This window comes from Rhinolophus sinicus, linkage group LG04 (assembly GCF_036562045.2).
Source record: "Rhinolophus sinicus isolate RSC01 linkage group LG04, ASM3656204v1, whole genome shotgun sequence".
NCBI classification, from domain to species: Eukaryota; Metazoa; Chordata; class Mammalia; order Chiroptera; family Rhinolophidae; genus Rhinolophus; species Rhinolophus sinicus.
The window spans coordinates 97,509,738-97,525,867 of NC_133754.1; the positions used below are offsets into that span (position 1 = coordinate 97,509,738).

The following is a 16,130-nucleotide window of genomic DNA, read 5'->3' on the forward strand; positions in this document are numbered from 1 at the left end:
CTTATAGACCCTTGGCCATGGCCCTTGTTTCTGCAGACCAGGGGCCCGTTTCTCTGGTTTGGGTTCTTCTGTCCAGTGGCATCTGCTTCCCAACGTTGTCTCTGACTTTGGCCATGACTCTTTTTTTTTCTGGCAGTTTCCTGAGGCTGTACGAGTACAAATCTTTTCTGTTTTATGTGGTATATTTCTGGGGGACCTTTCAGATGGACTGTTCATCGGTGAATCTAGTATTGCCTGTGAATCAGACCACTGGCCAGATTGCTCAGTTTTGAATCTGGGTTCGAACACACTGACTGACAGTTTGACCTGGATCAAGTATGTCACTTTGAGCTTCAGTTTCCCCATTTGTAAAACGGAGAAAATTTACTTGTGTTACCTTAACTGATACTCACCATAACCCCGTGCAATATGTGCTGTTGATCTCATTATACGAGGTCTGACGATTAAGTTCATGAATTTGTTGCCACGATGTTGCTAACCTTTTTTGGTATCAGAGGGATTATTCATTATGAATTTGTACCAACTGGATAGACCGTTAACCAAGTTTACTATCTGGAAGTGCTGAAAAGGCTGCGTGAAAAAGTTAGACAACCTGAACTTTTCACCAATAATTCACGGCTCTTGCATCACAACAATGCACCAGCTCACACGGGCACTGTCTGTGAGGGAGTTTTTAGCCAGTAAGCAAATAACTGTATTGGAACACCCTCCCTACTCACCTGATCTGGCCCCCAATGACTTGTTTTTTTACCCGAAGGTAATGGAAATATTGGAAGGAAGACATTTTGATGACATATAGGACATCAAGGGTAATATCATGGCAGCTCTGATTGCCATTCCAGAAAAAGAGTTCCAAAATTGCTTTGAAGGGTAGACTAGGTGCTGGCGTCAGTGCATAGCTTCCCAAGGGGAGCACTTGGAAGGTGACCGTAGTGATATTCAGTCATGAGGTATGTAGCACTTTTTCTAGGATGAGTTCGCGAACTTAATTGCCTGACCTCGTATAGATGAGAAAACTCAGGCACACGGAGTTTACATGACTTGCTCATGGTTATACACAGCTTGTGAGGAGGACGTATGGCCAGGGAATTTGAACCCAGAGCTGTGCACTTAACCCCTTTACCCCACTGGGTACAGCTGTGGAATGGTTCCAGTGGAAGCTGTGGAATTTGTAAGTGGATGCATAATTATAAGAAAATGAGACTTTGATAGTTCTGACTCATCTCCCTCCCCCCTTTCTTTTTTGTTTTTTCTTTCTCATTCAGCATCATTGCAAAGAGGTAATAGCACTATTTGTCTGTAATGAAAGATTTTCCTTTTGTTCTTGTCAAGGAAGAGAATTTGAGCTCCTCCATCTTAAACTTCATGGCATAGTTATATAGTAATTTTTCTTCATATGTTTAACGACCTTTATCATCATTTGTGCTTTCTTTTCTTTCATGCTTTTCTGTCCTTGTCCCTGGTTTTCTAGGTGACAGTGGGAGACATTGTGAAGGTCGTCAATGGGCAGTATCTTCCTGCAGACACGATCCTGCTATCCTCAAGGTCAGGTGTGCTATAGCGGGCACATTTTTTGAAATGTTAAGAACAATGAAATAATAAATGGTGACTGCCAAATCTTGCGCCACCCTTTCCCTTCCACTCTGAGTCACCAGGCTTCTCACTCGGGGCTATTCTTCCATAACCTGTCATTTGCCTGTTCCTGCCTTAATCCTAAAATTTTCTTTTCCCCATTTATTCCTTTGTTCTTTCTGTGACCTCTTTACATTTGGTGATTCATTTTAGTCTCATGGCTGTTCGGGGCTGTTCCTCCTTTGCAGGGACATTCAAGAGCAGTGGAGTGATTCTTTCAGTAACCTCCAGGTGGCAGCATATCTGAGACTTCGATCCCATCTCCTGATGGGTCCAGCCAGCAGCCTTTCCTGCAGAACCCAATGCCTCCCTTTACTAGCTATTCAGAGAACCGCGGGCATTTTTTCAGCATAGACATGACCCGCAGATGGTGTTTCCTGTTCATTTGTCCACATTTTGCTTCCTTTCTACCCAAGTATCATTGCCGTGTTCTCTAAGTCATTTTGTGCAAGAATGGTATCAGCAGTAAGTGGTGAAAATAATGGACAGCACAGTCCTTGACTTTTCTTGATACATATGATTATATATCAAAGAAGGAATGCCAAAATTAGAATAAGAATAAACTTCTACTCTTGAGTTCAAGATTAAGCAATATGATGTTAACATGAAAATTGCGTACATTCCTGTTGGGAATCATAGGTGCTCATACTCTCTGCATTTTCTTTGATTGCGGACAGTGTTTCTTTTATTGTATTTGATCACATTAGATTTTAAGCCTTAGCTTGAATTTTCTGCTTAAGATCAAAGGTTTAAAAATAGACTCCAGGCCTGTAGAGGAGTGAAAGCACCAGGTACATGGGGTGGGATTCATGTTTGTCCCGACTGATTGGTTATAGAGAGACTCTTAAAAATAGTAAAATGTGGTTTACTTGATAGTTTGGGGTCTGATTTGGTTGTAGCCCCAGGAAACTTGGTTGGAATATGAGATTGTTTTTCTGAGCTGATGTCACGTTTTCAGGGTGCTCACTAGTATTCGAGACTGTAATTTGTGCCAAGCAGTCTGCTGAGTACATTGTCCCATTAATCTTCCCAACGACCCTTGATATCCTTCCTTTATGCGCGAGAACAATTGCCAAAGCCATGTAGCCAATGAAGGTAGTGCCAGGAAATTTGAACTTAGCTGGTGGTTTACAGAGTCCATTCTCTTAACCGCTAATGATGCTACCTAAACCTGAAGATGGGGAATAGTGGTATCTGCTATGCTTGTTTTTATTCTTTAAGTTTTCTGTCCTTAAAATTAGGTGTTTTGATTAAACAATTACCTGTAGAAAGGTGCAGGGCAGTGAAGGCTTGCCAAGCCTATGCCTTGATTCCCGAACCCTTCTGGCTGTGATTTTCCGGACAAGATGTGTTTGTACTGGCTGTGCCTGGGGAGGTTCTTTAGGTCAGGAAGAGCAGGTCAGGTCTCAGACTTTAAACAAATGTTGGTTGGGTCTTAGCTGGGACATCATGTGTTTGCCCTCCCCTTCTCATTCATCCTCAGTTGTTTCTGTCTACCTGAGGTCAAGCAGCCATTATGTGTGGCCACATGGGCGGACCATTGGGCAAACAACTTTGTGTTGGTGTTGAATCTCAAAGATGAGTGTTTGTCATTCTACTCAATTACTACGTCTAAAGTGATTGTTCATACAGTTGACCCTTGAACAACATGGGTTTAAACTATGCAGGTCCACTTATATGTAGATTTTTTTCAATAAATACCTGTACTGTTTTTGATTCGTGGCTGGGAGTCAGCGGGTGTAGAGGGCTGACTGTATGCATTGATCTACGGCCATTTTATAGAAGACTCGAGCATCCATTTTGGTATCCATGGGGGCGGGGTGTCCTGGAACCAATCTCCTGCAGATACCAAGGGACAACTGGGGGTAGTTAAGTTTTCGGGGAGTCAGAAGTTAAGCTTGGATTTTCGACTGTGCAACGGAGTGGGTGTCAGTGTCCCTAACCCCCACGCTGTTCAAGGGTCAACTGAAATACTAGTTTCAAGAGCTGGTCGGCAGACATAGTTTCCAGAGTAGAGACTTTATGAGCTGTGAATTGGTGGAGGGGACTTTACTTAACTTTGGCTTTTTTTCTCTCTCCTTAGTGAACCTCAAGCAATGTGTTATGTTGAAACAGCTAATCTAGATGGGGAGACGAACCTTAAAATACGTCAGGTAAAGTTACCTGTTATGACCTTGTTGTTATGGACGCCCAAATTGCAAATCTGCTCCCCAAGTGTACTACTCAGTGCTTTTGCTTGAGAAAAAAAATGTTCTGCCACGAAGATTATGCCTTAACCCTAATGGAGTCTCTGGGAAGAACATGCCTTGTATTATGAAGGGAATTCCTTGAGAGTGATGGCAGAGTCAAAAAAGTGGACTTCATCCAAGTTATATTAATTGTAGAATGAAGATTAGTTTTTAATACAATAAACATTTTAATCATTTGACACTTAAATTTTATGTTGCATAAAGTTGATTTGGATAATTCTGTCCACGTCTTTCTTTTCTACCTCAGATATTTGGTTTAGATATATACTTTTTTTATTGTTTAAAGAAGAGTTACTGGGTGCTAGATATCATCCTGTATTAAAGGGATTCTTTATTCTATGTTTCTAACCAGTGTTAGAGTATAGCTGATAAGTATGCTTTCTGAGAGGTGTTTGAGTATGTGAATTGTTACTAAACATGGGTGTTTCCAGCACAGTGGTGGAATCTTAGCTTTCTGCTTCATTGAATTCTTTTGTAACTTTTTGCATTAGGTTGCTATCTGTAAAAAAGCTGCCTGTAACGCCCATCTTGTATCTGATAGTTTGTTTTCTTAGCTTCCTCAAATTATTCCATTTGAGACGATTCACCATTTCCTTTAGATTAACAGAGGGGATGTGGAATGTTGTCCCTAAACCTGGAAGGTTGTATTCAATTTCCTCTTTTGGTCTAACATTTTAGGGTTTGACTCACACTGCTGATATGCAAACAAGGGAAGTGTTGATGAAGTTATCTGGAACTATAGAGTGTGAAGGGCCAAACCGCCACCTCTATGACTTCACTGGAAACTTAAACGTAGATGGGAAAAGGTATCACTTTCCCTTTTCTTAGTGTGTGTGTTTTTTTTTTTTTTTTTTTTAAATGGGACTAGGAATTACTGGAGCTTTGGAAAATATCAGTTTGTTTCCTGGATTCATAATATTTCAAAACAAAGAGATTTCTTCATGTTTAGTTTGAAAATGAGAGACTGAGTTTTAATTGAAATACTGTTTCAATCAATTTAAACCTTCCCTTAAATTTAAGGAAAGAACTAATTTTTGTTAAGAAAAACAGCCAGAGGGTCTGAAATGAGGTTCATAGCACTGGTCTGTTCTTTCTGTGTATATTACCTGCCAGGGAGGAGAGATGGTTTTGGCTGCACAAAATCATCCAGAAAAACAGAAGAGAGGGATCTGAGGTGTAGAAAAGCTAATATATTTATTAGGAAGCATTTTTTTTCACTAGTATTCTTTTAAGTAGCATTTGTTTTTAGGAAGTTGAGTGAAAGGAACAACAATTAGAATATTCGTCGTCTTCCTGTAGAATATTCAGTGCCCTATTGTCTGTATTCTGTTGTCTTTGTCCTCTTGGCGTTGTTTTATTGTTGGAGAGCCATTTTTTTGTCATTTTGTTGGGATGCAGTTTCTACCCTCTGCCCATCTTTAAACTGCATGCTTCTTACCAATGAATGCGTCTTACCTTAGTATTTTGAACAAACCCAAAGGGAAGGACTCTATCATGGGGATGTACCCCAAATAACCATGACAGCTACATGTGATGGCTGCCTTGGTTTTCATTTGGTGTGCAGAGCCATTCCTAAGCTCCCATTTTGGATTTCTACATTATCACTCAGCTTTTCAGCTAACCATTAAGCCATCCCTGACTTCTTTGATATTGTAGCTTTATTGCTTTCCCCCACCCCTTACCATAGACATAAAACAAACTGGGTTTCCCAAATGAATAAACTTCTGGTTATTTTAACAATTTCCTTTTAGGGTGTTGAGTTTCTTAACAGGGTTATAAGAGACACAATTCCCTCTGACTTTTTATAGGAAAAACATTTTTTTCTTTTTTCTTGTAGTTTAGTGACAAAGGGATAAGAGAAACCTTATCCTTTGTGTGTTTTTTTTTTCTTTTTTTTTTTTTTTTAGATTAAGCCAATGGGAACCTGTTTCTCAGCGAAATAGTTCAAATCTGACTGAAGGAAACATTTGATTTATTGTGGGTTTATATTTAAGGGGGAAGCTCAAACTCATTTGTCAGATTATCATTAAATATAAATGTTGTTTCTTATTTTTAGCCCTGTTGCCCTTGGGCCTGACCAGATCTTATTAAGAGGTACACAGCTTAGAAATACTCAGTGGGTCTTTGGCATAGTTGTTTACACTGGACACGACACCAAACTCATGCAGGTAAAACATTTCTGTGCTGAAAAACAATGCTGGTTTTAGCCTTTCTTCCTTCCTCCCTCCCTCCCTCCCAACCTCCCTCCCTCCCTCCCTCCCTCCCTCCCTCCCTCTCTTTCTTTCTTTCTTTTTTTGGTGTAGAGAGTGGAATGCAGATGTTACATTTAGGAAGCTCAAGTATGTCTATGAACCTAAATTTGGGAAGGAAGTGCCTTTATTTTGGTTCTCTATGGATTCTCCTGGATTTCTGTTACCTCTTGTTTGAAATATCAATGGTCTTTATTTCCCAGATTTCAGGGAGACAATTAGTTCTAACTTATTTTACCTTCTGGATTTAAGTGGGGACTTGTTCTTTCTTTATTGCTCTCACTACTTCTGCTCCTCACCCATTAATTAGGGTTTTACAGTAAATTGTCTTATTTAACTGAATTCTAGACAATGTAAAAATCAGTTATTTTCAAACTAATGTTTATTCTTCACACACCAAAACAAATTAACACGAGTTTGCTCTTTCTCCCTGTTAATGTTTTTTAAATTATTAGTTGTAATTTGCATCCCACATTTATATTATGACATATTTTGACCAGACAACTTTGAAATTCTGCATAAATCAGTGTCCTGTGTGCCCTTCCTTATCCTTTTTTGCTATCACTTGGCATCGCTGTTAATGAGAATTGGCTTTTTGGCTTGTCCGCCTTATTGTATAATTTCTAAAGCACATATTTCACTATATGTCTTAATTTTAAAATGTTCAGTGACCGCCGTGCACCAAGTCTTGTGCCAGGCTGTATGGATACAGTCATGAAAGGCCCGATCCTACCCTCTAGGAGCCACACAGACTAAGGAGTAGTAGGGAATTACCACGTAGACAGATCAGTATTGTAACGTGTGTCATTACAAAGTGCTTTGGGTCAACCAACCCAGGTTTGGGGGTGTCAGTTGGCTAGCCACTAAGAATTATACTAAGAAACACATTTTACATGTGGATTTGGAGAAGGGAGGCTATTGTGTTAATCCACTCTTTGAGGTCAAATGATGTGGGAAGAGAGAGTTCAATACTTACTAGGCCAGATGAAGTGATAGACTCCACTATCCACACCTGCTGGGCCAGGTAGTGGAAACAGAGAAGGGAGATGGGAGGGCCAGGAGGGTCGAGAGACTCATTGACGTTCAAGAAGATTGTCAAAGTTGCTGAGTGACAGCAGATTACTTCTGAGTCTCTGGGGTGGAAGGTTCATAGAGTGGAGAGACCTGGGGGTGAACCATGGGAGTAGGAAGCTAACGATAGAGCTATTGGAGGCCACTTGATGTTGAGGACTAAAGGACTGAAAGACTAAGGCATCGATGGGTTGGTGCTATGGTTCTGAAGATTGGATCATGGCAGGGATGGAGCAGAGACAGCACCATAAGCCCAAGTTCAAGTCTTCATGGCGTAAGGGGGAGTGACTGAGAGGTTGGTAGGCTCGCTGAGGGAAGAGGCAGAAGGTAGTGTAGCTAAATGACATGAATTTTACAAGTGGGTTTTAACATGGCGTTAGAGCAATAAAGTGTCAGAAGTATCACTGAGAGCCCCACATATACATTCAGTGATATTATCTTCAGATTCTGAGGGGTGTGAATCTTTCCTGGAGCAGCCTCTGCTCGAGGGGGCTTTGGGGAAGGAATGTCCTCAGCTGGAGAAGGCAGGGGGCAGGAGGCCAGCTTCTGAAGGAGGCCCAAGACATAGAGAAGTGTTGGTCCTGGAACGGTAGGGCCTCAGGTGGGTGCGATGGTAACAGAGGGCGTGTGAGTGTGAGTGGTGAAGGCTGGGAGGCAGCTCTAGGATGGATCAAGGTTATTCAGTGTGTCTGAGACATGCCTGATCCATCCTTCCTGCTGGGTCCTCACCCATTCCCAAGCGCTGACGAGAACGTTTTAAGTTTGTTGGTTCTGAGCAGCTTGAATACAAAGACTTTATCTCGGTAAATAATTAGTACTCTGCTACCTGGTAAGGATTTTCTGACTTCCCGAATGTCAGACAGTGAATGCTAACATTCACTGTCTGACACTTTTGGAGCGCCGCTAAATACAGATCGCTTCTGGTTTTCATCAAGTGATGAAGAGACCGCAAGAAGCTAGCTCTGATTTGGGCAGGGCCTCAAGACTAGTTTTCAGGTTGTGCATATGACAAATTTAACCCCTCTCTACGACTCCTGGTACGCTGCTTGCTTTCTCAGGGTGTAATATTGTTTTCCTAGACTCATACTTTGGTAATACAGCTTTGTAGCTAAGGTGTAAGAGATAATGAAGTTACACTTAAAACGATCCCATTATCTCTTCAGTGAGCAAGGTGTGCACGGTTACCTCATGAAGTTTGCATCTCCTGAGTGTGATGAGCATGTTTCCTCATACCTAAATGTGAAAAACCCTTTGGCGAGGGTTATTACATGTTGACTCTTCTAGTACACCACAATGGAAGGTCTGTGCTGGACTCGCTGTGCCTTGGGAGCTGAAACGACAAGTAAAAATAATGAGCTCCAAAAGGAATATAATATAACACACATCACTGGAAGCCATCCTGTTTGTGAAATAGCATTTTTCATCTGTACCTGTACAACTTGACCACAGAGAGGAAACATGATTGCTTTAGGACTCTTCTCCTTCGTTTTGTTTTTCAGACTCACCTCAATGCCTCTTTTCTTCAAAGTTCCCTTGCTTCATGTTTAGTGTAGTTACGTGTAGAAATACTTCATTGTCTACTGTTGCTGTTGGTTGATTTAATGGGAAAGAGAGATACTGTCACAGTAATTACAGCAAATACTTAGTGACCCATACCCTGTTCTAAACAATAGTTATGTGTTAATTCATTTATTCCTCACAATGACTCTGTGAGGAAGACGCTATTATTTCTATTTTGTTAGATGGGGACATTGAGGCACAGAGTGTCTAAGTAAGTTACCAAAGTTATACACCCAATAAGAGAGAGAGAGCTGGAATTCAAACATTGGACTCTGGCTCCTGAGTCCATTTTCTAACTAGTTCTCCACTGACTGCTTTCTTAGGAGGAAATGAAGTGTGTACAATTCAGGTCAGATGTAAGTTTTTACAAAAATCTGACATTATGGCCTATTTCTGTTAAGAACTCCATTACTTAGAAGTAGCAGTGCTTTCTAAGAATTTCATAGAAGAACTTATAATGCTAGTTGGAGTTTAACATTACAGGCCCATCACTGTAAGTCGAAATAGTCAGCCAATGGGAACGGATGGGCGGAGCTTGGGTTCCCACTAAGCACATGTGTGGAGGCCTGGAGTTTTGGGCTTTTGTGTTGGATGGAAGGTAACTTTTCCTCACCCTGTTAACTGGCCACGAGTTAACCACTGGAAAAGATCTGAAATCAATAAAGGAATGGAGTCATAGAAGTGACATTTACAGTCAATTGTTTTTTCTGCCTGTGCCTCCAGGGAATGTTTATTAAAACTGATAGCATCTTCTTTGGCTTTAAAAGACTGAAATAGGCAGCCTTGGAACTGGTTTCTTGGCTCTTGACCTGAGGCTAGAGGTGATGTGTTGTCCCCATCGACCTTTAGATGGTGTTTGATTGATATTAGGTCAGCTTTTACTAATGGATTTCCATTTAGATTTTAGAGGAATTTTTTTAAAGGTCTGTAAAGGACAAATAATGTAGAGAACTAAAGGGAGAAAAGAGTAGGAGTATATAAAGGAAAATGCTGTTGTGCTATTTAGATACACAAAGGACTCGGTTTTTCAAAATTGCCAGTATAACCCTTCCTCAACTCCCCACCCCCACAGGAAACCATGGCCATAATAGTAGCATTTCTGGGCTTGGTGACAGAATTCAGATAACAATTCAGTAACATTGTGGTACCGGCATCTCTATGGAACTTCAGAATTGCCTCCTTTTTTCATCTTGGTTTTATTTTTACATTGTGACTTTATTTGTATTCTTATTTTCAGAGACATTTTCGTTCTAGCTCTGTTAATGATCCGATAAATTGAGAACAGTGAAGGAGAATGCTGACTTACATTTGGCACAGAGCATCATTTTTATGGCCAGTTGATGCCGGAGAAACTTTCAAATTACCTGATCTTTGCACATCAGTGTTGCCTCTAAAGCAGGGGTGTACAAACTTTTTTCAACGTTTTTTACCAAGGGCCGTATGCGGTAAAATACACAAACAGCTGGGCCACTCATTCGAGGTGAAGTACGTATTGCCTCACCTGGTTTATTTAAGTAAACTAAATACATTTTTGGAGTTTGCTGCAGGCCAATTAAAAATGGATTGCAGGCCGCAGTTGGCCCGCGGGCCGCAGTTTGGACACCCCTGCTCAAAAGAGACCATCTCATGACTCATGGAAGGAGACCTGCAGACTGAATCCTCTGTGCCCATGGCCCCCATCCACTTCCTGTTTTCTGATTTAATCCAGGCTCTGCTCACCACCAGGAGTAGGTTTTTACCATCTGTTGTATTACTGTATTAGTCTCCTGTTGCTGCCATAACAAACACACATTCAGGCTTCAAACAACATAAAGTTGTTCCATAGGTTGGAAGTCTGATACCAGGAGGTCTGCAGGGCAGCGTTCCTTTCCGTAAAACACTCCAGAAGGTTCTAGAGGAGACTCTGTTCCTTGCCTTCCCCAGCCTTCTAGAGGCGGCCCGAAGTCCTTGGCTCATGACCTCCATCCTCCATCTTCAGTGCCAGCAAGGGCACATCTCTTTGACAATCTGTTGTAGTCACAGCTCCCTCTGACCATAACCTGGAAAGGATCTCTCCTTTTTTCTGCTTTTAATGACCCATGTGATTAGATGGGGTCCACTTGAATAATCCAAGTTAATCTCCCCAAGTCAAGGCCCTTTATTGAATCACAGCTGCAAAGTCCCATTTGCCATGTAAAGTAACATGTTCATAGGATATTAGGTATTCATATTGGAGGTATTAGAATATGGACATCATTGGGTGGAGGAGGGAGCATTATTCTGTCCACCACAACTACCTTCAGCAAAATTTTTAAAAAATGGCTTCAGGTACACAACCTGTCTAGTGCAAACAGTTCTATTGACTTTTCCACTTCTGAGAGGATGTAGTCCCCAATTTTCTACCTGATGTGCAAGGGCCCTTGAATCTGACCTTAATGAGTCTTTCTGAACTCATTGGGCTGGTTTCCCCATCAGCAGTGAGAAATCTGGCTATGCACGTTTACTGATGGTTAGGCTGTCTCTCTGCTTTTATTGTACCTTTCGGTTTGTGTTCTGTTTATAATTTGGGACTCCATTCAGATTTCTCCTGGTCACTAGAGCTTTCCTGACTTTTCCTGCTTGTTTCTTGTTCAGTTTTCCAAATGAATTCTTTGTCCATTCATTTTATTTTCACACCTATTAATGTTCTATTTTGCATTATTGATGTGCATGTGTTTGTGTATGTCTTTTTTCTCAGTTAAATTTTAAGATGTTGGAGGGAAAATGTGTACTTTCAATATCTCTGTTTATTAATTGTAGAAATATGTTATTACTTTGAAGATTCTCTCTAGATTTTTGTGATACAGAATCTTTAAGTTTCTCTTGAATTAGCAATATTCTGATGTCTTTTAAAGTGGACTTAAATGATTAGAGCCTATTGTGTTCTAAGATAGTGAAAGTAGCTAATTTTACGCTAAAATGTAATCATAAGAAGTACAGGTTGAATCATGTAGAGGTGAAATGTGTTCTTTAAAATGGTAGAGTGTGTCTTCTGTCATCTTTATTTAAAGCTAGCTGTTGATTTCAGGAATATGGTATACTTTTTAATTTCATGGGTTAGTTGGCCAAAAAAAGTATAGTCTTTTACTTTCAATTTATTGAATGTGGGTCACTTGCCTCCTTTTCTCCCCACTCCTTGCCCCCAAGTCTCTTCTGTGACCCTTCCTGATTTTAGATGTTGTTGTGCAGAATTCCACCAAAGCACCTCTGAAGAGATCGAACGTTGAGAAAGTGACCAATGTGCAGATTCTGGTGTTGTTCGGCATCCTTTTGGTCATGGCCTTGGTGAGCTCGGCGGGGGCCCTGTACTGGAATGCGTCTCAAGGTGGAAAGAACTGGTACATCAAGAAGATGGGTAAGCGTTAGGGTGGGTTGCTTGTTAGAGTAGGACAAAACCTTTTTGGGAAATCCTTCCAAGCACTGTTTATGTGGGGTGGCCATGCCATCCTTGTCCGTCCTTTGGCTACTCTGTATAGTGCCAGCCTTTCAAGGAGAATGAAAAATTAGGAATCACGTGATGAAGTGGAGATGGACACATGTGGAGATTGTTTTATATTCACATGGTTTTTAAACTATTTTTTTTTTAGTTGTTTTCTTAGTTGTTACTATAGAGATTACAATTTATGTCTTAGTTTATGAGCATCTATTTCAGATTAATACTCATTTAGTCCCAGTATAATACAAGAATTTTACTCCAGTATAGATCTATTTCTTCCCCTGCTTTATGCTGTTATTATCTTGTATATTACATCTATCTATGTTATTAACCCAATGATAGTGTTGTAATTATTGATTTATATAAACTTAAATCTTTTAAAGAAGCAAAAAAAAAAGAAGTATACTTACAGAGTTTTAGCCTACTTACTTATTTACCATTTCTACTACTCTTCATTTCTTCCTGTAGATTTGGGTTACATGTCATTTCTTTGCTTCATGTAGTTTCATTCTCTCCTCACTCCTTTGTGCTCTCACATATATTATATCTGTATATAAGTCCAACAATGTAATTTTATAATGACATTTTTGCCACTTTTTTAAATCCAAAAGAAAGGCTAAAAACATGTAATTATATTGTCTTTTGTAAGTACTTATATAATTAATTACCTTTAGTGCTGCCCCTTGTTTCTTTATGTGGATTTAATTACTGTCTTGTGTCACTTTCTTTCATCTTGGAGAATTTACTTTAGTATTTCTTATAAGGCAAATTAGATAGCAACAAATTTTCTTAGTTTTTATCTTGGGATGTTTTAATTTCTCTTTTGTTTTTGTAGGGTAGTTTTGCTAATACAGAATTCTTGTAGAATTCTTTGTTGACATTTTTTGCCTTTTAGTACTTTGAATATGCCATCCCACTGTCTTCTGGCCTCCATTGTACTTTTGAGACATCAGCTGTTAATTTTATTTATTTCCTTTTTATGTGAGTCATTTTTCTGTTGCTTCTTTCAAAATTATCTTTGATTTTCAAAAATTTTGAGTTTATTCTGTTTGGAGTTTGTTGAGATTTTTGGATATGTATAATAATATTTTTCATCAAATTTGGGAAGTTTTCAGCTATTATTTATTTAAATATTGTTTCTGCCACATTCTCACTCCCCTCTCCTTCTGGTACTTCCATTATGTATATGCTGGTCCACTTGACATGTCTTAACAGGTCTCTGAGGCTCTTTTAATTTTTCTTTATTTCTTTTCTTTCTGTTCTTTAGATTGGATAATCTCTATTGATGTATATTAAAGTTTGTCTGTTTTCTCTTCTGCCAGCTCAAATCTGTTGAGCTCCACTAGTGATCTTTTTTCTTTTCATTTGAATTATTAGATTTTTCAATTCCAGAATTTCCATTTAGTTCTTTCTTTTAAAACTTCTGTCTCTTTATCAATATTCTGTAATTGATCAATGTCATACTTTCATTGAGTTCTTTAAACAGTTTCCTTTAGTTCTTTGAATATAGGTATATTAATGCTTTGAAGTCTTTGTTAAGTCCACTGTTTGGGCCACCTCCTTTAAAGGGAGTTTCTATTGCTTGTTTATTCCGTTTTTTATTTTTATTTTTTTTTATTCATAAATTTTTGATTGTTGTTGAAAACTGGGCATTTGAGATAATATGTTAAAATAACTTGGCATTCTGATTACTTCTTCCTTGTGGGGCTTGTTGTTGCTTTTTTGTTTATTTTCTTAGTGACTTGCCTGGACTCATTGGGTGAAGTCTGTTTTTTCCTGCCTTGTATAGCCTCTGATGTTACTGCTCAGTTCTGTTTCCATGATTTTACCTTTTAATTCTTTAAAAATGTATAGTTTAAGGTATATAGCTATTTTTAATACACTTGACCCTTGAACAATGTAGGGATTTGGGCACCAACCTCCCCAACACTGTTAAAAATTTGTATGATTTTTGATTCCCCCAAAACTTAGTTGTCCCTCAGTATCCACAGGGGATTGTTTCCAGGAGTCCCCCATAGATACCCAAATTCACAGATGTTTAAGTCCCTCATGTTCAGTGGCATAGATCAGTGCGTATAGCCATGCCTCCACATTCTCAGACTCCCAACTGAGGACTGAAAACACTACAGGTATTTATTGGGAAAAACCTGCATGTCAGTTGACCTGCACAATTCAAACCTGTGCTATTCAAGGGTCAACTGTAGATTCATAAAATTATGCAGCCTTCACCACTACCTAAATTTACATTTTTATCACCTCAGAAAGAAACCCCATCCTCAGTACTCAAAAACCCTCTTCTTGTTTTTATTTTTAAGCCTGGATTCCTAGAGGTCGGCATAGCTTAGTGGTCAGCCAGTAACTGGTCAGAGGTTGTGCTTAAATTAACCATTTTTTGCTTGATCTGTGTATGGCTTGGGGATGCCATTAATGTCTGGGGAATTTAGTCTGCCCACATTCAATCAGAGACTAGCAGCTCACAAGTACCCTCTCTGGTTCTTCCTAAGCATGGGCAGCTTTGTGCATGGACATGAACTTCGGGACCACCAGGGTTGAGTGTGATCTTAGCAAGGTTTCTTTGGTCATCTCTTTCCATGGAACTTTTTAATTTCTGGACAATCTGTTGTTTTGTTTGTCCCTACTAGGGTAAGATATTTATCTTCTTGATTATTAGCCACTGGGAATTCTGTTATTTTTGACAGTGCCCTGGGCCTGGCTTTTTTCATGCTCTGCTCCAAATAGTGTCAGCTCCATCAGGCTGTTCCTGTCCTGACAACTTGCCCCCCTCTGCAGTAGCAGCCTGCCCCACCCTGGGATAGATTTATCCAGCATGGAGCTGGGGTGGGGGAAGAGGAGAGCTGCTGGTTTTCATGGCCTGCCCTAACCATCCACCCAGAACAAGAACTTAAGCAACATGGATGTTGGGAAAAAGAGGGGGAAACTGCCTTTGGATCAAATACCCAAGGCTTCCTTCCACTTACCAAGATTGAGTAGATTTTCTTGAATATGTGCTTTTGAATTTTTTATATACTCTATGATCAGTTTCCAAGCACTTTAAATGCTTGTTTTTGACAATTTTGCCCAGTTTTATTGCTTCTTTTGGGGGGAGAAGATTTGCCAATCTCCTTACAATGTCAATTCCAGAAAATAAATAAAATTTAATGACAGCATTTTTTTTTTTTTTTGAAGAATAAATTTGATTTTTAAAAGTTTGGGATGTTTTCTTGGGGTTATTGTTATTCTCATCTTTCAATATACTTTAGTTAAGCTGATCAAAACATTTTTTTGTTGTTGTTTTTCTAATTATCTCATGTAAAAAACTTATTCACTTTGAACGGCCTAGGAAAACTCTTGTTTCCACTTTACAAATGTGGGAAATGTGATTGGGACTTCAGTTGTAACTTGGATCAAAATCCTTTTATTTGGGTTCTTAAATTTTGGATTTGGACCATGATATGTGTCCAGCTTCAAATGTGAAGACTGATACTTTGCATACATACAGAGTCAGTTCCAAAATGTCATGATCTGGGTAAATAACATGGGCACTACCTCGGTACACAGGCTTTGTGAAGACTGGTGTTTAAATTGCTCAGATAATGTCCATCTCCAGTACTAGCTGCATGATTTACAGTGAAAGGATGGTCTTTTTATCCCACCCATAATGCTTTCTGCCTTGTTATCCTTATGGTAAAGTCTGAGTAGCTCTGGTAAAAGCCATCACACTTCACATTTACATTGTCACTGTTGGAGCATTGACTTTAGTTCAAAGAACTTTCCCCTTTGATACATGCAGAACTTGTACGTCTTTTCCCTCTCCTGGTCCCTCTTCCTCTCTAATCTGACCCTGACACTGCTTCGGGTTCCATCTCTTAGTGGTCTTGTTCCATCTTTAGGGATCTTGTTCCATCAAGGCATTGC

General features: G+C 39.6%; 1 protein-coding gene across 1 annotated transcript in view; it reads left to right on the forward strand.

Moving 5' to 3' along the window:
- Positions 1-1,475: 1,475 nt before the first annotated feature.
- The window catches only part of ATP8A2 (ATPase phospholipid transporting 8A2), a 418,517-nt gene continuing 403,862 nt past the window's right edge, over positions 1,476-16,130 (forward strand). Inside the window, exons 1-5 of the mRNA XM_074330045.1 lie at positions 1,476-1,545; positions 3,716-3,785; positions 4,560-4,687; positions 5,938-6,049; positions 11,969-12,134. Of these exons, the coding sequence (XP_074186146.1) occupies positions 3,729-3,785; positions 4,560-4,687; positions 5,938-6,049; positions 11,969-12,134 (463 nt within the window). The 5' untranslated portion in view covers positions 1,476-1,545; positions 3,716-3,728. The remainder of the gene's footprint in view (positions 1,546-3,715; positions 3,786-4,559; positions 4,688-5,937; positions 6,050-11,968; positions 12,135-16,130) is intronic.